The sequence below is a fragment of the Narcine bancroftii genome, chromosome 5, assembly GCF_036971445.1.
Source record: "Narcine bancroftii isolate sNarBan1 chromosome 5, sNarBan1.hap1, whole genome shotgun sequence".
NCBI lineage: Eukaryota > Metazoa > Chordata > Chondrichthyes > Torpediniformes > Narcinidae > Narcine > Narcine bancroftii.
The window spans coordinates 187,672,976-187,700,218 of record NC_091473.1 but is presented as its reverse complement, the minus strand read 5'-3'; the positions used below and the strand labels follow the sequence as shown (position 1 = coordinate 187,700,218).

General features: G+C 48.3%; 1 protein-coding gene across 2 annotated transcripts; it reads left to right on the top strand.

Annotated features, from left to right (window-relative positions):
* The first annotated feature begins 883 nt into the window (after positions 1-883).
* On the top strand, positions 884-27,243 carry flad1 (flavin adenine dinucleotide synthetase 1). 2 transcript variants are annotated; one of them, XM_069940241.1, is made up of 8 exons: positions 884-1,061; positions 7,498-7,706; positions 12,725-13,478; positions 21,117-21,264; positions 21,816-21,914; positions 22,847-23,036; positions 25,220-25,293; positions 25,826-27,243. In XM_069940241.1, exons 2-8 carry the CDS (start codon positions 7,542-7,544, stop codon positions 25,959-25,961), a joined length of 1,566 nt encoding a protein of 521 aa, XP_069796342.1. In that variant the 5' UTR covers positions 884-1,061; positions 7,498-7,541; the 3' UTR covers positions 25,962-27,243. The 2 variants fall into 2 exon arrangements, with proteins under 2 accessions (XP_069796342.1, XP_069796343.1); XM_069940242.1 differs by lacking the exon at positions 884-1,061 and adding an exon at positions 1,070-1,398.

Below are 27,243 nucleotides of genomic sequence, written 5' to 3'. Positions count from 1 at the left end.
CGACCACAAGTTGCCAACCCGTTTAGTTACATGCGCTTCATGCAGAAGCCTCCCCCGGGTACCTTCCTGTGGCTCATCTTTTTTAAGTGTGCACTCTGGAACTTGTGGACTCAACCTTGAGAAACGGCAAACCTTGAAGCAAAATGGTGGCGCTGCAGTAACGTCAGCGCCGGCGCTTTTGGGGAACCGCGGGAGCAGAGGTAGCGCTCTCGCCATTAACGGCCTGTTAAAGGAATTGCAGGCGGTTTTATTAAAAAGATGGCAGCAGCAACTAGGAGGAGTTGCAGGCTCCGGGGAAGCAGAGGACTGGCGCAGGGCACCGAAAAATGGGGAGAGACTTCCCCCCTGTTGGAGATGCATAGGACGGTGAACATGGCGACGGACCAGCGAGGGGCTCTGAGGTTAAAGAACACACAGGTGCTAGCAATTCGAAGCTGAGGGGAGGGGGCATCAGGTATTGGAGCCGGGATATGAGAGGGAGGGTGCTGAGGGCACTGAATCTGGAGCTCGGGTCGCCGATGGTTTGGACTGGAGGCGAATCCACGGACACTCGGTTCTCTTAACTGATTGTAAGAGGTGTTTCAGGCCATGAGACGAAAGCAAATTCTATGTAATATTGCACTGTTTTTATTACATGACATTAAAGGAATCTTGAACCTTGAAAGACAGAAGGATCTCATATATATGAAGGGTCAAATTGTCTACTGAGTTTAAAGTCAACATCACATCTGCAATGTCCTGTGCAAACCCGTAATTAAAATATGGCAAAAATACCCCTTTAAAACCCTTGTTTCAAGTACAAAATTAAAATAACTGCTCAGTTCGCCTTCGGAACCAAATGCATTAACGCCGTTGTTCTGCCCGGCGCCCCTTCAGCGTGACGCCGCACAGAGGTTGACCCACGAGTGGGCGGTCACGCCGGCCAGAGGCGATCAACCAATCGGGCGGAAGAGCTAACCGATGGACGGGCGGGAGGACCAATGGAAGCTGGACAGCCGGGAGGACCAATGGCGGTGCCCTATGAGCGGGAGGTGAAGTTGAGTGGGTCGGCGCAGATGCAGGTGAGTGACGCGGCGTCGGGACGTTCGACAGCAACGTTTAATGCAAAATAACGACGATTATTTCTCTTGTTAGAAATCTGAGTGGCAATGATTATTGAAAGGGAGCTTGGGGTCCTCTTCATTGGAGGGGAGGAGGTTCAGGGTGGGGTCTGGACCTCAGGACCCTTCCGACTGAATGCAAGGAATGTGATGGAACTCAGGATTCTTCCGGCTGAATTCAAGGACTGTGCCGGACCTCAGGACTCTTCCAGCTGAATGCAAGGTCTGTGCCGGACCTCAGAACTCTTCCAGCTGAATGCAAGGTCTGTGCTGGACCTCCGGACCCTCCTAGCTGAAGGTATGCCTTGTGGTGGCCTATATAAGACCTCAGGACCCTCCCAGCTAAAGATATGGCCTGTATTCAACCTCAGGACCTTGGTGCCGTGGGGTGGCATCTGGGGGCATTGTCCCTCAAATGAAATCATGTGGCCTCCCCCCCCCCCCCCCCCCATACGGTCACAGTTGTCAGACCCGCCTCACTTCCTCCCATCACTTCCTTCCTTCGTCTAGGTAGGATGATGCTCGCTAGTGATTCTGCACCCACAATAAAAAGAGTAACTTCGTGTCCCACGTCGGAGGGGCAGCTGGATTTGGAGACAGGTAGGGAGGTATACCCCGGCAAGCAACACCTGCCTGTCAATAGGTAGATCCCTGCCCCTGTCCCACTCCAACTCGCTAACCCTCCCCCTCTAACATACATTCTGGTGCAGACCCTGCTCAGCACCCTCCCCAGGGTCTCATCCAAGAGAGGTGCGAGACACTGCCTTTGCCCTAACACCAAGTCTTGGTGCTTGCAGAGGCCCCCAACCCACGCACTCTGACTCCAAGGTGAAGGGGCAATAGTGGGAGGCAGTCCACCTCTTTGCAGAATGCAGACTTGCTAAGAGAGTATGGAGAAGGGTGGTGCAAGGCTCCTTGTCAAAGTTCATCCCCAGCGGTAGTGCGATGGAGGATTCTACAGGCTATTCCCAGGGACACTCACAGGCTCAGGCATCCAGAACAGCTGGTAGACCATCAACTCAGTGAGAGGCCCTCTTCGGTCTGCCCGAAACCTGTTGGTCCTTCAGCACGCGGAGATGTCTCTGAGGGAATGCAGGCTGCAGGAGTCCTTGGTGAGGGTCTTACTGAGGCCTGGTGCAGCCATTGTAAGGGCACTGTAGGGAAGGACCGCAGTCTAGTGCAGCCGTCCTCCCATCTTCTTTCAGCTATGCCCGCCCCTTTAGGACCCTGCTCAAAGTCTATGGGCCCCCTTCCCTGTGAAGCAGTCAAGCTTAGTTGGTTTCTTCTGTACTTCTAGACTACATAAAGAGTCTGTCCCCCTCCCTACTGCCGCCCCAACTGAATATGCTTGGCTCCCATTGAGAATAGCTGTCCATCCCTGGGTTGATATCGAGGGGAAGCCCCTCAAACGACGGGTGGGGGTAGTAACGATAAGGTGCCATGGTGGAGAAAATGGTGTACAGGTATACCCTGCTTCACATTGGGTAGTTTGCAACCTCTGAAAGGTTTGGAATTAGATAAGTTCCAGCTTGCTTTTGTATATTTAGCTTTATTGCTAGTATGTGGAAAGATACAAATATGATTGATATTAATAGATGGCATAATGAGATGAAATATTGTTTAATAATGGAAAAAATCATGTTCGTTTCACATGATAATTATAATTTTTTAATTAATAAGTGGCTGTTATACTCAGAATATTTAGATTTCAATTTATATTGATTAGATTTTAATATGTATATTTAACTTTTTCTTTAATATTTCTTTTTTCTTTTTTATGGCTCTCAGGAGAGTTGGCTGAAGGGAGGGTTCTTTTTTTTCAATATATAAAAAAACATTCATGTTTAATTGCTGTATATGTCATATTATTTGTTTTTTGAACGAATAAATAAAGTTTAAAAAAAAATGGTATACCCTGCTTCACGAGACAAGAGTGTCCCTGTGGAACATTTCGTAAATCGAAATGGTGAAAAGCAGAGAAGTGATTCCCGTTGATTTCTATGGGAAAATTTATTTAAATATTTCCTGCTGCAAAAAATACCCACCAAATCATACCAAATAACACATAAAATCTAAAATAACTCAAACATTTCTTAAAAGCAGGAATTATCTGATAAATACGCAGCCTAGAAAGTAGAAATAAAGTATGAACAGTGCTCATTAGGCTGTGTCTTCGGTGGTGGGAGGTGCAGGAGACCAGGGTGTCGGGGAGAGAGAGGTGGGGGGGGGGGTCATCTATCTATTAACATCGTAGTTCCCGGGGAAGTAGCTGAACGGGGCCGCTATAACAGCTCCCTGCTTTCACCACATTTTTATTGTAAAAGTGAAGATCCTTCCGTGAAAGCGAACACGGGGTTCTTTGTTAAAGCGAGTATTCGTAAGACGGGATATACCTGTAATTAGAAATAAATATAACACTGTACAGTGATGGAAACATGTGGATACAACATTAAGGGTGGGAAGAGACTTGGAACGGTTTTCCTTTTGTAAATGATTCATGGTAAATAAAGTCTAGTTTTGATTTTTAAAAACGGGAAAGAGTGTCTGAGCGCAATACACAAACCTTTCTACATTGCAAAAGGTTGAGTAGGTTTGGATCTGGGAATACAGACATAATTTCCCGAAAGTGATGTCGCAGGTTGTTAGGGTGGTTGGCACGTTGGCCTTCGTAAATCGAAGCCTAGAGGGCACACAAATATGCTGGAGAAAGACAGCAGGGCACGCAGCATCTACAGGATGGAGGAAAGGAGACCATGGGAAAGAGGGACCGGGAGGAGGGTTAACAGAGGTCGATGTTAAGGCCATATGGTTGGAGAGTGCCTGGATGGGAGATGTGGACAGTGAAGAAGGCTTTCAACGCTTGCAGAGGTATCTGGGCCAGCTGGAAAAAAGGGCTGAAATATGGCTCAGATTTAATGAGAGGACAAACCAAGGAAGGGCGTACACGGTGAACAGTCGGGCACTGAGGAATGCGGTAGGACAGAGGGATCTGGGAATACAGATACATAATCCCCTAAAAGTGGCATCACAGGTGGATAGGATCGTAAAGAGACCTTTTGGCATATTGGCCTTTGTACTGAGTGCAGGAGTTGGGATGTGATGGTAAAGTTGTATAAGACATTGGTGAGACCAAATATGGAGTATTGTGTGCAGTTTTGGTCACCAAACTACAGGAAAGATGTCAATAAGCTAGAAAGAGGGCAGAGATTTACAAGGCTGTTGCCCAGACTTCAGGAACTGAGTTAAAGGTTAAGCAGGTTAGGACTTTATTCCCAGGAATGTAGAAAGAACAAGGAGAGATTTGATAGAGGTATTTAAAATTATGAGGGGGATAGACAGAGTAAATGTATGTCAGTTTTTTTCCACTTAGAGGAGGTGAAATAGAGACCAGAGGACATGGGTTAAGGATGAAAGGGGAAAGTTTAGGGGGACTTCTTCACACAGAACGGTGGGAGTGTGGGACAAGCTGCCAGCTGAAGTGGTGAATGTGGAACTTGGACAGGTACGTGGATGGGAGAGGTATGGAAGTCGAAGGTCATGGTTCAGGTCAATGGGATGAGGCAGAGTAATAATTCAGCACAGACTAGAAGGGCCGAAGGGGCCTGCTTCTATGCTGTAATGTTCTGTGTGTTCCTCCAATTAGCGGATAGCCTCAGTTTGGCAGTGCATGAGGCCATGGGCAGAATTGTTGGTGTGGGAACGAGGTGGCCACTGGGACATCCCAGTTCAAAGGTGCTCGATAAAATAGTCTTCCGGTCTGCATCCAGTCTCTCCGACATAGTGGAGGCCACAACGGGAGCACCGGATGCAGGTTCACAAGTGAAGTGTTGGCTACATTTCTTTTATCCTTTACTTCCGATAGATGCTGCATGCCCTCAGGACACTACAATGCAGAAACAGGCCCTTCAGCCTTTCTAGTCTGTACCGAACTATTATTCGGCCTGGTCCCACTGCCGTTCACCCAGTCCATACCTCTGCCATCCACATACCTGTACAAATTTTTCTTAAATGTCAAAATTGAGCCCGCATTCACTAATTCTCTGTGTGGTTCCCCTAAACTCCCCTTTCACTCTTAAGCATGTCCTCTGGTTTGTATCATACCTACCCTCAGTTTAAAAAGCCGACATTACCTAAACCCCTCATAATTTTCAAGCAAAGGCATGTCTATTGTCATCCGATTGTACAAGTACATCCAGACAAAACGGCATTCTCCGGTCCTCGGTGCAAAACACACAGACATAACACGCCTCCGGACAAACAATACATATGCAGGACAAGTATTCATCTATGTAAATAGGCAAATAAATATTGTTTCATGAATATGAGAGTCTTGGAGAGTGAGTGTGAGCGGTTCCTTTGGTCGTTCAACATTCTCACTGCCCATGGGAAGAAGTTGTTCCTGGCAACGATTCTCCTGGCTCTCTTCCCCACTGGCAGGGGATAGGGGTCCTCAATGAATTTGTGCGTCCTTTTCCTACAACGATCCCAGTAGATTGCGTCGATGGTGGGGAGACTCTTGGCTGCAGCCTTGTATCAGAGTCACGCCACGTGACTGCACTGCCAGGTTCAGAATCATCGAGTTTGCGGGTGACACAGTGGTAATTGGCCTCATTGGCGACGACAACGGTGAGTTGGCCTACGGAGAGGAGGTTGAAAGATTTGTCCTTGGGGGCGACCAACAGTCTGAATCTCAATGTGGACTAGACAATGTGGGACTTCAGGAGGATGATGATGGGCAACTCCCTACTTCAAATCAACGGCTCTGTCAGAGAGAGTTCCTTGGCTCAGAGAATCAGCAAGGACCCTTACCATTCCTGCCTGCAGTGTCTTCGAGACATTACCTTCAAGGAAGACCATTAAAACCAGGACTGCCGAGCAGGGAAACAGCATCTCCCCACAGACAGTGGTTGAACAATCCTTGAAACCTGTAAATTATTTTAATACACAGTAAAACCCCTAGTATCTGGCACTTATGGGGAGGGGTAGATGCTGGATAAGTGTACTTTCTGGTTGCTTGAGACTCACAATGCCTAACTAATACACCTACATTAAGATAAACAGTTAAAAAGACAAAAATATTCAACTTGGACTGAACAAACTTCACTTGCATGAATGTATAAGCCATAAAGCTTTATTTTGGATTGCAATGTATACATTGCAGAGGCTTGGGCCGACACAGGAAGCAGCTGTTGAATGCAGCAACTGGCAAAACATCATGTGGGCTGAAATGCCGGTTTCCATAGGCCTCCGGCAGAGCGGTGAAACTGGCCAGTCACCACCAGTGGATCGCAGGAGGCCCAGGCATCCAAGGTAACCAATCGGCAGCCGGCCCCACTCAAGGCATGCCCCGGTGGTGACACGGCCGAGCTGACTATAAGAGGAAGGGCTGCCACTGAGTAAACCCGTGGCCAAATGCACTCCGCTGGTGTGTGTGTGTCTTCTCCTGTGGATTGGAGCTACGGCCTTGGGGCCATAACGGAGAGCTATAACTTGGCTGTAGCCGTAGTGACCTCACTACAATATGGAGTTTATGGGCAGGGCGTCCTGTTGTCGGGTGATGTGCTGTTTTGTTGGGTTGACTATACCTATAGGTGACAATAAAATTGAACTTGAAATCTCCCCTTTGACGCTCCAAGGAATGAAGTTCGAACCTGTTTAACCTTTCCCTATAACTCAAACCTGCTGAGTTTTTCCAGCCCTTTTGCAAACATTTTTTAATGCTTTTGTATTTCTGATGACTTTTCCCAAACCTTTATGTGCACTACTGCAGTTGATGCACCTTTCCCTGAGTGGGTGCGGGAAAGGGGAATCTCTGTAAACTGTATTGATGTGTATAGAGGCGTTCATTTCAAGAAGAACAGGGATGTGACATTGAGGCTCTCTAAGGTCCTGGTGAGACCTCCCCTGAAGCATTGTAGCAGTTTGGGGCTCCTCATTTAAGAAAGGAAGCGCTGAAGTTAGAGATGATTCGGGGAGATTCACGAGGATGATTCCAGGAATGAAAGGGTCATCATATGAGGAGTGTTTGGCCTGTACTCGTTGGAATTTAGGGGAATCTCATTGAAACATTTGGAACGTTGGAAGGTTGTTCCCCCACGGTGGGAGAGTCGAGGACAAGAGGATTGAAGGGTGTCTGCTTAGAACAGAGACAGGGAGGAATTTCTTCAGCCAGTGGGTGGTGGATCTGTGGAATTTGTCGCCACGAGTGGTTGTGGAGGCCGGGTCATTGGGTGTATTTAGGCAGAGATTGACAGGTTCCTGATGAGCCAGGGCAGTGGGGCTGACTCAATGGGCAGAATGGCCTATTTCTGCTCTAATTTCTTTTGGTCTTAAAGTATCATATAATGCAGCGGGTGAGTGCAGACTAACAGAAGCCAGATGCTTTTTGCTTTGACAGATTCCCCGGCAGCTGAATAAATCCCTGCGGATTCCTTGGGATCGATGTGCCACATTTCCAGGCTTCTGAGGAGCGTGTACCGCGTGCAGAGACTTCACCGCCATCTTCTGGCCATGAACGCCACTGGTGGAGCCGCCGGCCCTTCTGAAGACCAGGAAAATAACGTAGTCACGGCAGGAATCATCATCATTGGAGATGAGATCTTGAAGGTACAGGTGCCTCCCCGCAACCCTGCCCCACACTCCCACTCCCAGCGGGTATGTCGAGCGACACCAGGATCAATCTGGGATTCCCGTCACCACGAGCCCCGGTCGGAAAATGGCAGGGTTTGAAAAAGCTCATCCTTTATTTCAAATCGACACTGCACTCTCCATCCCTGTCTGTAATCCCCTTTGGTCCCCGACACCCTCCTCTCTCTGTGTGGAGTGCGTCTTAACTAAAAGACTGGAGCATATCTCACATAGGTCGACCAGTCCAGAATGACCTGGCCTGGCTAGGAGCAATCCTTTAAAGACCTGCCAGTAGGTGTGGCTACATTCTCAGCCAATCACATCATCCTACACTACCATCTGCACATATACACATTAGTGATAGAATCCGTACTGTCACATTCACCCCTTCTTTTAGAACTGACCCTGGGGTGGATGGAGGGCTGTAAAAAAAAAAAGGGTCCAGTGGAGGTAAGGGCCCGGTGGGGGCCTGTCCATCCAGCATGACTGCCGTGGTGCCAGGATTGGAGTCGCTGGAGTCATAACCGGCAGGCTTGTAGGGTGCGACCACTGCTTCGCTCAATTCCCCAACGGCGTTGTTGACAGTCTGGCCTGAACTGGTGGGATGGTGTTGGTCCCTCTGTTCAAGCACATGACCTGGGGAGAAAGAATAGGGGGAGGTTGGGTTCAAGGCACGGCTGCGCCCGATCCGGCTTGGGTTAGGTCCCTTACCGAGACTGTGTCCTCCCATTCGTCCAGGTACTCAACTTAGGCGTAATGCGGGTTCGCATGGAGCAGAGTCACTCTGTCAACCAAGGGGTCGTTCTTTGAGTACCGGACGTGGCGTCGAAGGAGGACCGGCCCGGGAACCAGTATGGTTGTTGCTGATTCTGATTTCCTCGGAAAAGAGAACATCTTTTCATGGGGGGTGGCATTGGTCGCCGTGCATAGGAGGGAGTGGATGGAGTGAACATATCCTGCCAGCGAGAGGTAGGGAGACCTTTGGACCGGAGGGTAAGCGTAACCAGTTTCCAGACAGTGGCATTCTCTCTTTCGACTTGCCCATTACCGTGTGGGTATAGCTGGTGGTCCTGCTTGAAGCAATACCACGCACAAGAAGGTACTGCCGCAGCTATACGCTCATAAACGAGGACCCCCGTCACTGTGGATATAACTGGGGTACCCGAAGGTGGCGAAGATGCATTGCAGGGCCTCTATGACTGAGGAGGCAGTCATGTCCGAGCAGGGCACAGCAAACGGGAAGCAGGAGTACTCGTCGATGGCCGTAAGGATGTAGGTATTACAGTTGGTTGACGGTAGGGGCCTCTTGAAGTCAAAGGGGCGGGAGGCTTTGATGACATGGGTGTTCTCTGGATGGAAGAAGTGGGGCTTGCACTCAGCGCACACCGGGCAGGCTCGGGTCATGGAGCAAATCTCCTCAACCGTGTAGGGCAGGTTGCGAGCTTTGACAAAGTGCGTGAACCTAATGACCCCTGGATGACAGAGCTCCTCGTGGAGTCTCTGCAGCCTGTCCAGTTGTATGTTGGCACGTCCCCCTGGAGAGCGCATCTGGCGGGTCATTGAGTTTACCAGGCCGATACAGTATGTCATAATTAAAGGTGGAGAGCTCGATTCTCCACCTGCCGATTTTTGTCATTCTTGATCTTACCTCGTTGGGTATTGCTAAACATGAAGGAGACAGCGCATTGGTCGGTCAGCAGTGTAAAGCGCCTGCCAGAGAGGTAGTGTCTCCAACGACGTACTGCTTCGACTATGGCCTGGGCCTCCTTCTCGACAGAGGAGTGTCAGCTCTCAGGACCCTGGAGGGTTCTGGAGAAGAAGGCGACCGGCCAGCCTGGTTCAAAGTGGCTGCCGGTGCAAAGTCGGACGCATTGCTCTCAACTTGGAACGGGATGGACTAATTGATGGCGTGCAGCGTTGCAGCAGAGATATCCGATTTGATGCGGTTGAAGGCTGCTCTGGCTTCGATTGACAGGGGGAAGGAGGTGGTCTTGATGAGTGGCCGTGCCTTCTCGGCATAGTGAGGAACTTGTTGGGCATAGTAGGAGAAAAAGCCAAGGTGTCTGAGTGCCTTCTGGGTGTGGGGGGGGTGGGGGGGAGGTGGGGGGCAAGTCCATGAGGGAATGCATGCAGTCAGCGTCTGCCATGACACCCCGTTCTCCACCACGCCTAGAATTGCGAGCTAAGTGGTCCGGAAGGTCCCTGGTCGACAGTGGCGGTGGGTACCTGGTCGGCTGCCTCGGTGGTGGCGGGTCCCCAGTTGGTAGCGGCGGCGGGTATGGCATGTCCCTGGTCGACAGCGGTGGGCTCAGCAGTGATGGCGGTGGTGGACTCAGCGGTGATGCGAGTCCATGGTCGGCAGCGGCAACGGCCGTTGAGGTCGGGGCTCGGGCCTGGTCGAACGTTGCTTCGTGAGGGAGGGTGAATGTCATTATGGCGAGGGTGGATTGGTACCTTCCGCGCTCGGCATCTGCCCCGTGATGTCAGGTGCTGCCGCGTGGTGGAGCCTTCGCTCTCATTAGATGAGAGCTCTGAGGGAGAAGTGTTTGAATGGGAGAGTGGTGATTGGGCTTCACACGAGGAACTGTGTTTGACGGTGGCCATTTTGGAGTGACAGACTACAGCAAAATGGCCGTTTTTAAGGCACTTCTGGCACCTGGCTTTTCTCTCCAGGCACTGGGACATGCTGTGCTTGTCCCTCCTGCAGAAATAACACTTTGGGGTCGCATCGGGCAGTGTAGTGGCAGTCGATAGGCCGTCGGTGTGCCGGGGGTAGTAGGGACGAGGGAGGGCATCCTACTCACATCAGAGCATGGGGTCCTGCCCAGAGAGTACACGTCCATCCTTAAGACCGCAGCCTCCATTGTCTCTGCGATCCGGATCACGTCCTCTAGGTTTTCTCCCCCATGAGGCGCTGCCTCACCTCATTCGATTGGACCCCGGCCACATAGGCATCCCGAATGAGATTGTCTGTGGTCTCCGCAGTAGTTCTGTCTGTGCAGACACAGTACCTGTCCATTGCCATTAGTGCCTGAATATAAGCTCGACAGGACTCACCGGGCTGTTGCCTCCTTGATGCAAGTTTGTACCGAGCATAGACCCTGTTCACCGGTCGCTCGTAGAGCCCTTTCAGCACCTTCATGGCTGTGGTGCAAGTGGTCGCGTCCTGGATGCTCTGGTAGACTCTTGGGGACACCATAGTCAACAATATTAATAGTCGATGGCTGTCCTCTATCACGGCAGGTTCAAAGAGCTGTAAGTATGTTTCAAAGTATCTCACCCAGTGCTTAAAGTCATTCAAGGCTGGAACTCGAGGCGTTCCAGCCGCAGCATGTGCTCCATCTCTTCAAAACATTTTAGTTAATAAAATTGTAGAGTGAATTGAAAAAACCAAAGACTTGTTGATCCAAACCAAGGATTTTATTAACTAAAAGACTGGAGCATATCACATGTAGGTCGACCAGTCCAGAATGACCTGGTCTGGCTAGGAGCAATCCTTTAAAGACCTGCCAGTAGGTGTGGCTAAGCTCTCAGCCAATCACAGTCATCCTACACTACAATCTGTACATATACACATTGGTGATAGAATCTGTACTATCACATTCTGTAACCCCCTCTGGTCCCTGACACCCCCTCTCTCTGTAACCCTCTCTGGTCCCCTACACCCCTCCCTTTCTCTGTAAACCCCTCCGGTCCCCGTAACCCCCTCTGGTCCCCTACACCCATCCCTGTCTCTGTAACCCCATCCGGTTCCCTACACCCCTCCCTGTCTCTGTAACCCCTTCTGGACCTCTACACCCTCCCTGTTTTTGTAACCCCCTCTGGTCCCCTACACCCCTCCCTGTCTCTGTAACCCTTTCCGGTCCCCTACACCCCTTCCTGTCTCTGTAACCCCCTCCAGTCCCCTACCCCCCTTCCCTGTTTCTGTAACGCCCCTCCCTATTTCTGTAAGCCCCCTCTGGTCCCCAACACCCCTCCCTGTGTCTGTAATCCTCTCCGGTCCCCTATACCCCTCCCTGTAACCCTCTCCGGTCCCCTATCCCCCTCCCGGTCTCCGTAACCCCCTGTGTTCCCCTACATCCCTTTACCAGCTGCTCTATACACCTGTGACTGTAAACATTGACGCCACTGGGTGGACATTCTGGTAATGACAGAGCAGGCTCAAGAGGCTGTATTTTTATTTTAAATTACCCCAACTACATGGTGACTGCCCGGCTGCCCAATACTCAAATCACGTATAATAGTCTCTACCGTGTAATAATCGACCCCTCTCTATTTTTAGCCCCAACCACCCATCCATCCCTGCTCCTGGCCCCCAATTGCTGATCCTCGACCTGGCAACCCACCCATCCAAGCTCCCGATGCACCAAGCACATACTCTCACCCAGGCCATGGCCCCCCGCCCGTCCATCCGAGCTCCGGACACCTCGACCGACACGGGTACTCACCGCGGTCAAAAGTAACTTGCGTGGACGCCCTTAATTTTACCCGAAAGATTGGACCCAAAATTTGGTTATTACATGCTTATATCCAGTAATGTGCAACTACCCCCTTCCCCTCGGCATGTTTTATGGAACGTGGGAGGAAACTGGATCGCCCAGAGGAAACCCACGCAGACCCGAAGAGACATCATTGCGCTAACCGTTGGGCGGCACGGTTGGCCTAGTGCTTAGCACAACGACTTCACAGCGTCAGCGATCAGGGCCGGGGTTCGAATCCTGTGATGTCTGTATGGCGTTTGTATGTTCTCCCCAGGACTGAGTGAGTTTTCCCTGTGGGCTCCAGTTTCCCCCCCACTGTTCAACATGTACCGTGAATGTAGGATAACAGGGTGTATATTGGGCAGCACAGACTCATGGGCAAAAATCACCTGTTTCCGTGCTGTGTTTCTAAATTTTAAAACATTTAATATTTAACCATATCACCCTAGTTTTGGCTGTGGTGGGGAACCCCCACCCCCACCTTGACCTAAGCATGAGTCTCCCATCTCTGTCCAGGGATACACGCAAGATACCAACTCATTCTTCATCTGCCGTGAGCTGCGGGCGCTGGGCGTGAAGGTGGAGCGGGTGTTGGTGATTCCGGATGAGGTGGGGACCATCGCCCGCGAGGTGTCAGCATTCTCCAGCCGCTACTGTCACGTGCTGACGTCCGGGGGGATCGGTCCCACGCACGACGACCGCACCTTCGAGGGGGCTGCGCTGGCCTTTGGGGAGTCCACTTACCTACAACCGGAGCTGGCCGGCCTGGTGGCTCGCCACTTTGGCAAGGAGGACCCCAGCAGCCCGGAGATGAAGCTGGCCCGCGTGCCGCGCTCCTCAAGGCTCCACTACCCCACCGACACCACTTCCGGTGACCCCTACCCGCTGGTGAGTGTGCGCAACGTCTACATCTTCCCTGGCATCCCCCGCCTGCTGAAGAGGGCACTCACCAGCTTCCGGCACCTCTTCCGTAATCCACGGCTCCGCTACTCTGCCCGGGAACTCTTCGTGGACGCCGAGGAGACAGCCATCGCTCCTGTTCTCGACCGGGCCAGCCAGCTCCATGGCAAGGCGGTCGGACTGGGCTCCTATCCCGACTGGAGCAGCAACTACTTCAAAGTCAGGCTGACCCTCGACTCAGACCAGGAAGGCCTGCTGGACGAGGTCTGCAGCTTCCTCACCAACACCCTTCCCCATGGATCCATTGTCAACCTGGAGAAGGACCCCGTGGGGGTATCGGCACGTGAGGTGTCACTCCTGGCACAGGCAGGTATGTTCCCCCTCCTCCTTCCTCCCCCCCTTCTTTCCTCCTGCCTTTCCCTCCTCACTCCTTCCTTCCCCCTCCCTCCTTCCCCCACCTTCCTTCCTCTTCTGTTATTCTCCCTCCCCACACCCTCCTTACCTACCCTCTTTCCCCCTCCTCATTCCCCCTCCCTCATTCCTCATTCCCCCTCCCCCTCCCTCTGAACCCCCCCCCTCGGGAGGAGTCACGTGATGGAGTAGTGGCCGGTAGGGGAACTCCAGCCCTCTCCAGAAAAGTTTAAAAAAAAGAGAGAAAAAGCAAAGGCACAAACATAAAAACCAAAACAAAGTGAAAGTAAAGGTGTGGAGAAATGGCAGCGAAGAAAAAAAGAACAAAAACAACGGGAAGAAAAGAAGAAGGAAACATGTCGGAAGAAGAAGGTGAAGGCCTTACCTGTATGAGGAGGCCCGCCGTGGAGAGAGAAGCCTGCTCCCTGAGGTCAGTCGAAGCCCTGAACTCGGGACTACAAAAATGGCTCATGGAGCCAAACAAAAGTGCACAACCGCGCATGCGCGAGGATTCGCGCATGCGTGATGCGCAAGACAAAAATAACACTGACGGGAGGGGGGACCAGCTGAGGAGTAGATCTCCACAGCTGAAACAGACAACTACAACACAACAGCAAGAAGAAAACATAGAAAATAACAAGAGCAAGAAAGGAGAGAGTAAAAATAAGAAATCAAAGAAACAACAGATGACCAACCCAGAGGAAGAAGCCCAACACCAAGACACTTCTAATAAAAATAAGAAGACCAAAAATACCCAGCAAAATAAAACAAACGACCCTACAAGAAAACCAGAAGAGACAGAGGTAAAAGACACAGATCCTGGAGTGGACTCAGAAGAAGAGGAAGAACACAGAGAAATGGAAGATGAAGGGAAGGGCAAGTACATGGATATATATTTTTTTAAAGAATATATGGAATCAGTAAAAGAATGGCAATCACAAGAATTCAGTGAAATAAAAAGAAGAGTAAAAAGTACAGAAGAAAAAGTGAATAGATTAGAGATGATCATGACTGATATAGGAAAAAGAGTAGACAAGGTGGAAGAATGAGAAACAGCCATAGAAATGGAAGTAGATGACTTAAAAAAGAAATTAGAAGAATCTGATAAAAAAAGTTAGAGACACAGGAGATGTTAGCTCAAAAGATAGATATAATGGAAAATTATAATAGAAGAAACAATATAAAGATAGTGGGCCTTAAGGAAGATGAAAGAATATGAAAGAATTTATAAAAGAATGGATCCCCAGGGTCCTAGGAAGACCAGAATTACAGGAAGAAATGGAAATAGAAAGGGCACACAGAACATTAGCCCCTAAACCACAACAAAAACTAAGATCCATTCTAGTAAAATTCCTAAGATATACAACAAGAGAAAATATATTGGAGAAGGCAATGAAGAAAATAAGAGAAGACAAAAAACCACTGGATACAAGGGTCAAAAAATTTTTTTCTATCCAGATATAAGTTTTGAACTCCTGAAGAAGAGGAAGGAGTTTAATGCAGCAAAAATGACCCTATGGAAAAAAGGTTATAAATTTATGTTAAAATACCCAGCAGTACTTAAAATAGTTATTCCAGGGCAGCAAAACAGACTATTCTCGGATCCGGAAGAAGCACGAAAATTTGCAGAACAACTACAAAACAGACAGATAGATGAAGAGATGTAACAAGAACAAAAATGACAACGAACTATATGTATGTGTGTATGGAGATATATAAAAAATAGAATATAGGTAAGAACTAAGAAGGGAAAGTAAAGAGGGAATTAAGAGAGTGACCTTTGTTATATATGAAGATTAAAATCTTTTCTGGGGATAGTGGGGTTAAAGGAATTTTAGATATGAGAATAGTGGAAATATTTTATGTTTTAGAAATGTTGTCTTATAATGTGTTCAAAAAAAGAAAGCAGAAATGGATAAGAAGGGAAGGTGGTGATGAGGAAACGGAAAGGAAAGATAAACAAAGTATGAAATGGCTATGTTGAACTATATGACTTTAAATATTAATGGAATACATAACCAAATCAAAAGGAAGAAACTGTTAAATTTACTGAAAAAAGAAAAAAATTGATATAGCATTTGTACAAGAAACACATCTAACTGAAGTGGAACACAAGAAATTAAAGAGAGTTTGGATAGGACATGTAACAGCAGCATCATATAATTCAAAAGCCAGAGGAGTAGCTATATTAATCAATAAAAATGTACCAATCAAAATAGAAGAGGAAATAATAGATCCAGCAGGGAGATGAGTAATGATAAAATGTCAGATATATTCAGAATTTTGGAATTTACTCAATGCATATTCACGTAATGAAGAAGATCAAAAATTTATGCAAGATATCTTTTTGAAGATAGCAGACATGCAAGGGAACATACTAATAGGAGAGGATTTTAACCTTAATTTGGACTCAAACATGGATAAAACTGGAAAAAAAACTAACAGAAAGAACAAAGTAACCAAATTTATAATTAAATCAATGCAAGAAATGCAACTTTTGGATATATGGAGGAAACAACACCTAAAGGAAAAGGAATATTCATATTATTCGGGTAGACATAAAACATACTCAAGGATAGACCTATTCCTGTTATCAGCCCACATTCAAGGGAGAGTTAGGAAAACAAAATATAAAGCTAGACTATTATCGGACCACTCACCCCTGTTATTGGCAATAGAGCTAGAGGACATCCCACCAAGAATGTATAGATGGAGATTATACTCCTTGCTACTTAAAAGACAGGATTTTAGAGAATTAATTGAACGACAAATTAAAATGTACTTTGAAATAAATGCGGAATTAGTGAAAGATAAGTTTATACTATGGGACGCAATGAAAGCATTCATCAGAGGGCAAATAATAAGTTATGTAACCAAGATGAAGAAGGACTACAATCGGGAAACAGAAGAGTTGGAAAGGGAAATAACAAATATAGAAAAAGAATTAGCAATAAAGGAAGATACAACTAAAAGAAGAGAATTGGCAGATAAAAAAATAAAATATGAAACACTATAAACATATAAGGTGGAGAAGAACATAATGAAGACAAAACAGAAATATGAGCTAGGAGAAAAAATGCACAAAATTCTAGCGTGGCAGCTTAAGACAGAACAAACTAAAAGAATGGTATTGGCATTAAGGAAAAAGGACAAACAAATTACATATAATCCAACGGAGATCAATGAAAACATCAGGGAATTCTACGAGCAACTATATCAAACTGAAAACGAAGGGAAAGAAGACAAAATAGATGAATTTTTAACTAAAATTAAACTACCAAAATTACAAACAGAGGAGCAAAATAAATTAATAAAACCATTTGAAATAGAAGAATTACAGGAGATATTAAAAAAAACTACCGAACAATAAAACACCAGGAGAGGATGGATTCCCAATAGAATTCTATAAAACATTTAAAGACTTATTAATTTCTCCCCTTCTGGAAGTAATCAACCAGTTTGATAAAACACAAAGCATAACAGATTCATGCAAAACAGCAATAATTACAGTAATACCAAAGACAGGGAAAGATCCACTTGCATTAGCGTCATATAGACCAATATCTTTACTTAACACAGATTATAAGATAATAGCTAAACTATTAGCAAACAGATTAGCCGACTATGTACCAAAAATAGTAAATCTAGACCAAACTGGATTTATTAAAAAAAGACCAACAACAGACAATATCTGTAAATTTATTAACTTAATTCATGCAGTGGAAGGAGATCAAACTCCAACAGTAGCAGTTGCTTTAGACGCAGAGAAGGCCTTTGACAGAGTAGAATGGAATTATTTATTCAAAGTACTACAAAAATTCAGCCTACCAGAGAAATACATTAATTGGATTAAAGCATTATATAAGGGGCCATTGGCGAAAGTGACAGTAATTGGATATATATCAAAACAATTTAACTTAAGCAGATCAACAAGGCAGGGCTGTCCACTATCTCCCTCACTGTTCGCGTTAGCTATAGAACCACTAGCAGAACTGATAAGAACAGAAAATAAAAGGGATAAAAATAAAAGAATAGGAATATAAAATCAGTCTATTTGCAGATGACGTTATAATATACTTAACAGAACCAGAAATATCAATAAAAGAATTACATAGGAAATTGAAGGAATATGGAGAAGTGTCAGGGTACAAGATCAACGCAAATAAAAGTGAAGCAATGCCAATGAATAATGCGGATTTCTCAAAGTTTAAGAAAGAATCGCCATTTAGATGGCAAACGCAAGCAATGCGATACCTAGGTATACAACTAAATAAAAACCTCGGCCATCTATATAAACTCAATCACCATCCATTAATGAAAAAATTACAAGACAACTTAGAGCACACATGTCAAACTCTGGCCCGCGGGCCGATATAATTATATTTGGCCCGCAAGATCATATCAAAAATGTATTAGAGGTGGCCCGCTGGCCGCCGCGCCAGTATAGCGCATGCACAGTAACCGCTGTGTCCCAAGGTGAGAGAGAGAGAGAAAAATCCTGGTCCTTGAAAAGTAGTGGTGGGTGGTTTTATAAACAGGCTGTCATGACCCCCCACCCACCCCCCCACCACCGCAGCGCGGCCTGGCCAGTGTAAGGGGAAGCCAAAGCCGCTTCCCAGCACCCGGAACCCCAGTGGCACAGCGTTTCTTGGAGCTGCAGATGGAGTCGGAACGCCGGAGGGAAGATTGGGGCTTCCCGCCGGGCGATGGGGGCGCTGGCCGACGGCCGCCCTGTGCCTTCCCACCGGACCAGCGGCGGGTGCCCGGAGTACACGTGGAGAGCGAGGCTGGTCGGGCAGGTAGGGTGGAATCCTCCACCAATCTCGGGAGTGGCGTGGGCTGGATTGGGATTAGCCGCGCTCACCTGCTCCTCCACCGCTGACCGGGATCCCAGCGCGGTCCTGAGCGCGGAGACTGCCCTGGAAAGGTCCTGGGACACCGGCACGGAAAGAAGAGCAGGGTCCGTAGAACATTACAGATGAGAAACAGGCCCTTCGGCCCTTTGACTCTACCCGATTGCCCGCAAACCCCGCCCTCCCGCAAACCCCGCCCTCCCGCACACAGGCCTGAGTAAGTATTATGAACTTTAATCTCAGGATAAAACGATCTTCCAATAGTTTCATGTCACAGTGATAAATATATTCCTGGTTAAAAATGGTCCTGCACTTGGATACAAGCTCATTAGGCATAAAACTTGAAAATGTGTAAATCAAGGGATATCTGTACCAATGGAAAAAGTGCATGGCAAATAACCCTGCTAGAGTTCATGCCCACAATCAGTCACCCATTTGATTGTTTCAGGAATCATGTTATTCTCCCACATTATCAATAGCCCTCAGATTTTACTATTTGACAGCACACTAGCAAAATTTGACAAATCCTCTATAGAGAAATATTATTTATTGAATATTTTCTCATTTGTTAATGCTTCTGGAAAGAGTTTATCCAAAACTATTATTAAACATTTATTTTAATAAGAAAAAGTTTAACATTATATATGTTGAAAGAAGAGAAAACATGCAGATGTTGTTGAAAATTTTCAATAAATATTTAGTTCGGCCCTCGACTTAGTCCAAGTTTTTAATTTTGGCCCTCCGTGAATTTGAGTTTGACACCCCTGACTTAGAGCATTGGAAAGACTTACCACTAACACTGATAGGAAGGATAAACTGTATTAAAATGAACATTTTCCCAAGGATACAATACCTATTTCAGTCATTACCAATACGCTTAACAGAGAAATTCTTCAAGGAGTTAAAGAAAATAATATGGAAATTTTTATGGAAAGGGGGGAAACTGAGGATAGCACTAGATAAATTAACAGAATGGTACAAATAAGGAGGCTTACAACTACCAAACTTTAAGAATTATTATAGAGCCGCACAATTAAGATACCTATCAGATTTTTATCAAACAAGGGAAAAAGCAGATTAGAACTAGATAAAATAGGGCAGAAGACACCTGAACATATACTATATAAATGGGATGAAAAATTGGTACAACATAGGAATTCACCGGTATTGCATCATCTGCTCAACATTTGGAAGAAGATTCATGTTGAAAGGAATAAAACAAATTACCAATTACCAAAACTAATATTGACGCAAAATCAGATAATCCCTTTTACAATAGGTAACCTTTCCTTTAGAGAATGGGAGAGAAAAGGGATCAAAAGTATAGAAAATTGTTTTTCGGGAAATAAATTATTATCCTTTGAACAAATGAAGGATAAATATAATATAATTCACGATACAATGTTTGCATACTACCAACTGAAAATCTACTTGAAGGACAAATTGGGAAACAGTCTGAGGTTACCAGAAGGAAGCAATTTTGAATGTGTGATTACAGACACAATGATAATTTAAAAATTTTTAACAAACGTGTACATCAAACTGCAAGAAAAGGAGAACGAGGAAATAAACGGTAAACCTAAACAAAAATGGGAACAAGATCTAAACATAAAGATAAAGAATGAAACATGGGAGAAGCTATGCTCCGGAACTATGAGAAATACAATAAACACGAGGTTACGCATGATACAATATAACTGGATACACAGGCTATACATCACACCTCAAAAGTTAAATAAATGGGACCCGACAGTATCAGACAGATGTTTTCGCTGTAAAAAGGAAACGGGAACAACAATTCATGCAATTTGGACATGTGAGAAAGTGGAAAAATTTTGGGAAGATCTAAACCAGATATTAAATAAAATCACAAAAAGCAATATACCAAAAAACCTAGAGATCTTCCTCCTAAGTAATATAAGAAATAAAGAATTTGGACTCGATTTGGATGGAGCACAATAAAGATTTGTTATGATAGCCCTAGCTGTAGCAAAAAAATGTATTATGTCATCCTGGAAATTAGAAGATAACTTGAGAACACAACAATGGTATATAGAAATGAATAAATGTATTCCATTATAAAAAATAACATATAATTTAAGAAATATTACAATATTCAAACAAATATGGGAGCCATACATGAAACACAATAGAGAAATCCTACCGTGGACTTCCACCACCTAAAATGACAGAAGGAGAAGATAACGAAAAGAACTGACTCAGTAAAATTTCTGTTTATTTTTATTAAGTGACAACATTATTTAACGGGTTTAATGTATCTTATAGATTGAACTTTAAATAAATGGGGAAGGGGGTGAGGGAGGGAAGGGAGGGGGGAAAAGGGGGAGAAAACGACACTATATATTTAAGAAGAAAAATGTCTTTGTATCTTGGTCAATATGGTTTATAGTGTGAAAAATACAAAATTTAAAACCCCCCCCCCCTCTGCTTTCCCCTCCCACTCTCTACCCCTTCCACAAAGACCCCTCTGTTCCACCTCCTTCTGTCGCCCTCTCCATCACTTTCCTTCCCACTCCATCTATGACCCCGCTTTGCCCCACCTCTCCTTGTCCCCCCCTCCTTCCCCCTCCGCCTACCTCTCCCACCCTTTCCCCCCCCATTGAAAGTAAATTCTGTGGACCGATTGTTGTCTTTGCGACATTTCCTGTCCACAGGCTGATGGGATCCAGCGGTGGACGATGATACGTGCCAGTGGTCTTACATCTGTGTTATATTCCACACAGATTCCCGGCTCGGACACAAAGTGGCAGCAGCTCTGAGGACGGTAGAGGAAGCTTTAGGCCAGTACAGTCTGTCTGAGCTCTGTGTGGGGTTTAACGGTGGGAAGGACTGCACTGTACTGGTTCACCTCTTCCACGCAGCTGTCAGCAGGTGAGAGGCACAAGGTAGATTCGGTGCTGTGTACCGAACAGGTGAGTGAAGCTCCCTCCACACCGTCCTGTCACGCACTCCCAGGGTCAGACACAGAATGAAGCTCCCTCCGCACCATCCCGTCACACACTTCCGGGGTCGGACACAGTGTGAAGCTCTCTCCGCACCGTCCCGTCACACACTCCCGAGGTCAGACACAGAGTTAAGCTCCCTCCGCAGCATCCCATCACACACTCCCAGGGTCAGACACAGAGTGAACTCCAGGATTCCTCTACAACTGGTTCAGTGCTACCTTCCATTGTCTGGTCTGGGTGGGACAGGCCCAAGACTTGGTGCTGCCCTACAGTGGCCAGGAAGGGCTGACCCAGGTCTCAGTGAATGTCACACTAGTGACCAAGGAGGGCTACATGGGTGCTGCAGTTTGAAAGGGCCTAGTTCGTGGGTCAGTCCCATCTTTCCCCTGGGGTGTACCTGGTAGGTCAGGCGCACCTTGACCTGTGCCGTTGACAAGGTCAGGACGCCACGCTGACCCACTGCTGTGCTCTGTGTAGGCGGATCCCTGACTGGAGAGACCAACTACAGGCCCTGTACATCCATATCGTCTCACCTTTCCCCGAAATGGAACAGTTCATCCAGGACACCTGCAAGAGGTGAGTGTGGCACAGTGAGCTCCACTTGCACCAATCACCTTTCATCCAACTACCCCACTTCTGGGGAATCTGTCATTCTACATATAACTCCCCAAACCCCTGGATCAGATCCCAGCCTGTAACCCACCTCCAGGGATTTATATATAAACCCCCCCCCCCCCCCCGAATCCCTGGATCAAACCCCAGCCTGAAACCCATTCCAGTGGATCTGTTATTCTATATATAAACCCCCCTCCAAAACCCTGGACCAGATAGATCCAAGCCTGTAACCCAATCCCGGGGATCTGTTATTCTATACATAAACTCCCCCGAAACCCTGGACCATATCCCAGCCTGAAACCCACTCCCGGGGATCTGTTATTCTATATATTAAACCCCCCCTCCACCGAACCCCTGGATCAGATCCCAGCCTATAACCCAGTCCTTTCATTCTCTTGTTGCCTCTGTGGAATGGTGCAGACTGCTGCTATAACTGTGGGGTTGACAAACTCATGGGAGTCACTAGGCCTTTTTGAGCTGCTGTGTAAAATGGGGTTAATCAGGCAACTCAGTTATGTCACAATTTGAAAGTGTCCAACCAGATCAACCCTGTTGAAATGCAACCAGCTCCTTGAGGTAGTCAGGGAACCCACTTAAACTTGCCCAGGTCTCGTCCATGGTCGATTTGGAAACAAAAATGACCAACCCGCTTTCATGCACGCGTCTCCGGGTATCCGAAAATCTGGCGTTACTTCCGATGAGTGTGTGACCTGTCATTGTGGGGGCGGGACCCCCCCTTGAATCGCCGGGTTGGTGATTTAACGGGTGGATCCCTCTGCGATTTGAAAGATGCTTCCAGCACATTTGCCCCAGTAATCGCGCCCGGGTCCCAGGAGGGCCCACCTGGAATTTGGAAGGGGCTACTGACTGTGACCTTTGCCCCTACCCCTCAGGTACAACCTGCAGCTCTACAATGTGTGTGGGAACATGAAGGAGGCGCTGACGGACCTGAAGTCTCTGCAGCCGGGCATCAAGGCTGTGCTGATGGGCACCAGGCGGACAGACCCTTACTCCCGCACCCTTACACCCATGTGCACGACTGACCCAGACTGGCCCGAATACATGCGAGTCAACCCCTTGCTGGTGAGCACCTGACAAGACCCCACGTGCCAGTGAGCTGACCCCTCCCCTGGAACGGTGGAGGTTAGTGGTGGGGTGGGGGTCATGTTTCCTGACAGCAGAGCAGCAGGCTGTTTAAATTTAGATGTACAGCACGGAGGTAACAGGCCACTTTGGCCCTCGAGCCCGTGCTGCCCAATTAATCTACACCCTAGGCACGTTTTTGAAGGGTGGGGGGAATAGGAGAGCCCGAGAAAAACCCACAGACACAGACTGCACAGGATTCAAACCCCCGTCCCACTCGCTGTAAAGGTGTTGTGCCAACCGCTACGCCAACCATGCCCCCACCCCCACCTTCTGGCTGCCTGGAGCAATTCTGTTTCCCCACTCCCATCCTCCGCTGGGGTCTCTTCTTCCACTGTATGTTAAATTATTTGGATGGGCGGAAGAAACGGTGTTGTGGCCAAGTTTGCAGATGATGTGTCGGCAGGAGGAAGAGGGTCAGGTCACAAGGAAGAAGTAGAGAGACTTGAATTGATCTGGAGAACGGGCAAAGAAGTGGCAAATGAAACAGAATGTTGGAAAGGAGCATGGGCCTTGGTAGAAGGAATCGAAGAGCAGACTGGGAAGAAAGGTGAAACTCCGGGTGTGCAAAGGGACTTGGGAGTCCTCCACCCGAATACCCTGAAGGTTAACCTCCGGACGGAGTCAATGGTGAAGAAGGCGAGTCCACTGTTGGCGTTCATTTCCAGAGGGACTGGGATATGGTGTGGAGGCATTGGGTGAAACTTCTCCTGGCGAATGGGGGAGAGTTTTGGGCTCCTTATTGAAGAAAGGATGTGCTGGCATTGAAGAGGGTTCAGAGAAGATTCGCACGAATATAGCACATGAGGAATGTTTGACGACTGTTGGAGTTCAGAAGAATGGGGGGTGGGAACCTCATAGAAATATTTAGAATGTAGAAAGGCCTGGTCAGAGTAGGTGTGGCAAGGTTGTTTCTCATAGTGGGACCGTTCAGGACAGTGGTTTTCAAACTTTTTCTTTCCACTCGCATCCCCTTTAAGTCATCGCACCACTGCCATCAGATGCTCTGTGATTAGAAAGGGATTGCTTAAGGTGGGATGTGGGTGGGAAGGGATGGTTGAGAACCACTGCCCTCGACCCAATTATTACTGAAATTATTTTGCTTGAGAAAAATTGTCATTGGCCCATTTCCATTGGGAGCTCTGAACCCGTGTACACAATGAGTCAATGAGGGACGATTAAAACGGTGGCTTTCAAACTCTTGGTCCAGGACAAGAGGTGACAACTTCAGGATTGAAGCATGAGATGTGTGGGAATTTCTTTAGCAAGAGGGTGGAATTTGCTGTCATGGGCGGCTGTTAAGGCCAGGTCCTTAAGGCAGAGACTGACGCATATCTGAGTGGTGAGAGTAATCAGGCGATGAGGAGAGGGGGCCTGAGTGGGTGAATGGATCAGCTCATGATGGAATAGCAGAGCAGACTCAACGGGTTCAGTGGCCTACTTCTGACCCGCCCAATTGATTCGTCCCATTACAGCCAACTTTGGCCACGCGGTCACCGTAACAGTTAGCACAGAGCCAGCGACCCAGGTTTGAATCCTGTATGGAATTGGTGCATTCTTCCCGTGTGTGCATGGGGTTTTCCCCGGGATTGGGGGGTGTGGGGAGGGGCTCCGGTTTCCTCCCACTGTTCAAATAAAAAATACAGGGGAATGTAGGTCAATTGGGTGTAATTGGGCAGCACGGGCCGGAGGGCCTGTTACCGAGCTGCAGTACAGAATCCCACGGATTCTATCCCATGATCACACACACATGGGGGGGGGGGCACACGTGTCGGAGGAATCTGAAAAGCCGTGGGGTTAGGGGAAGGTGGGGGGGGATATCCCACGGGTTCACACTCTCGTGGTCTCACCTCTCCCACCTTGAATTCCAGCAAAGAATTTCATTCCCATTCGCCACTGATGATCCAAAAAGCCACCCTTTAGGGGCAAGGTTTGGCAGGGGGGGTGAGAGGAGGTTGGGGGGAGAGGCGCTGGGCAGAGGGTAGCAGGTGTCTGAAACGGGCTGCCAGAAGTTAGAGAGCGCCGGCAATCGGCAACACTTGGGCATGACGGTGGGGGGAGGGGGGGGTTTGGGGAAGGAGTCTGGTGAAGCTGACCTTCCCCACCCCTCTCCTCTCCCCCAGGACTGGAGTTACCACGATATCTGGCAGTTCCTCCGCACTCTCTACGTGCCATACTGCATTCTCTACGACAAGGGGTAAGTGTCCTGGTGGATATCTGGAAAACATGTGGCCCCAGTTCCTGCCGATTCCCGAGGTCACGAGGAAATCCCGTCGGACACCGATGCTTTTCCTGGTAAAGATGACATGGATGCAGCAGATCATGCACAGCAGGATCCCATGGTGGCTCTCACTTATTCTTTCCACTCACATAGCACCTTAAGTAATCCCTTACTAACCAAGATTACACAAGGTGGGGTGTAAGTGAAAAAAAAGTTGAAAGGGTCACTCCCTCCTCACCATCCCTCCCCTCCCCCTCACCGTCCCCTCCCCCTCACCGTCCCCTCCCTCCTCACCGTCCCCTCCCTCCTCACCGTCCCCTCCCTCTTCACCATCCCTCCTCACTCCCCTCCCTTCTCACCAACCCTCCATCTCATTGCTCCCTCTCCCTTCACTGCCCCCTCTCCCCTCACTGTCCCTCCCCCCTCACTGTCCCCTACCTCCTCATTTCCCCCTCCCTCCACACCTGTGCTCTCTACAGCCCTGTGTCTGTTGCCCCGACTCCTGCAGGTACACCTCCCTGGGGAACATGGAGAACACCAGCAAGAACCCGGCCCTGCGCTACGTCACCAAGCTGGGCCACACCCGGTACCTCCCGGCACACCAGCTCGAGAGTGAGACTGAGGAGCGGACGTCCAGGATGTAACTGGTGCCCAGTCTCTCCCCCTCCCTCCCCCCTCTCCACCGTCTCCCTCTTCCCCCCTCCCCACCATCTCCCCCTCCCGCCTCCCCCCTTTTCACCATCTCCTCCTCCCGCCTCCCCTTTTCACCATCTCACCTCCCCCCTTTACACCCTCCCCATCCCCTTTCCTCCTCCCTCCTCCTCTTCTCCCTCTCCCCCTACTCTTTCCCCCTCTCTCCCCCTCCGACCCCCTCTCCACCGTCTCCCTCTTCCCCCTCCCCACCATCTCCTTCTCCCCTACCCCCTCTACCATCTCCCTTTCCCCATCCCCTTTCCTCATCCCCTTTCCTCCTCCCTCCCTCTCCTACCTTCCTCTTCCCCCTCCTCCCTCAATGTTGCCCTTGATGGGACAGCCTGTGTGTTCCTGAGTTGGGGATGGCGCTCACTGTTGTGGGTGGTAGAAACAACAGTGTCGGTCTCTGCGCCTGCTGTTACAGGCGGGAGAACCAGCGGTGTCGGTCTCTGAGTCCACTGTTGTTGGTAGGAGACGCATTGCTTTCGGGAGGCAACCAGTCAATGCATGTTGTAGACTGGTGTGTGGCCTCTCCCTCCTCACCGTCCTTCCCCCTCACCGTCCCACCATCATGACCATCATTCCTTTACAACCCCCCCTTCGTCACCACCCTTCCCTCCTTAATGCCCCCTCCCCCCTTTCTGTCCCTCACTCTCTGCCTACCTTCCTCGCCGCCCGTTCTTCCTCTCAGCCCCTCCCTCCCCACCGCATCTCCCCTCTCATCCCCTCCCTTCACTCTGCCCCTCCATCTGCCACTCCTCCCTTCTCGCTGCTCCCTCCCTCCTCATCCCCCCTTACCTCATCACTGCCCCTCCCTCTTCGCCGCTCTTCCCTCCCCTCTGCCTCTCTCCCTCCAGGGAAGAGCAGGTCGGGGGGGGGGGGGGGAATAAAGGTGTGCCCAGTTCGGAGAGGGAGTCTTCCTGTGCCAGTGCGTGGTTAATATCCTGTCACACAACTGATCCATAGAGGGTGGGGTTTACTTTGTGTCAGGAGGTGGGTCATACCCCCAGTCTCCACAAGAACGTGAACCCATGGAGAATAAATGACCAGGGTCAAAGGTTCACTCAATCACCAGAGAGTTCCTTAAAACCAAATGTGTAACCAGAGAGACCACATGGACAAAATGTCTGCTGATATGGTTGATTTGTGTTGTATGTTAATCAGATGTTTCAATGTTCTGCACTGATTGCTGAGATTTACAATAATATTTAATACAGTAACAATCTGATAAAA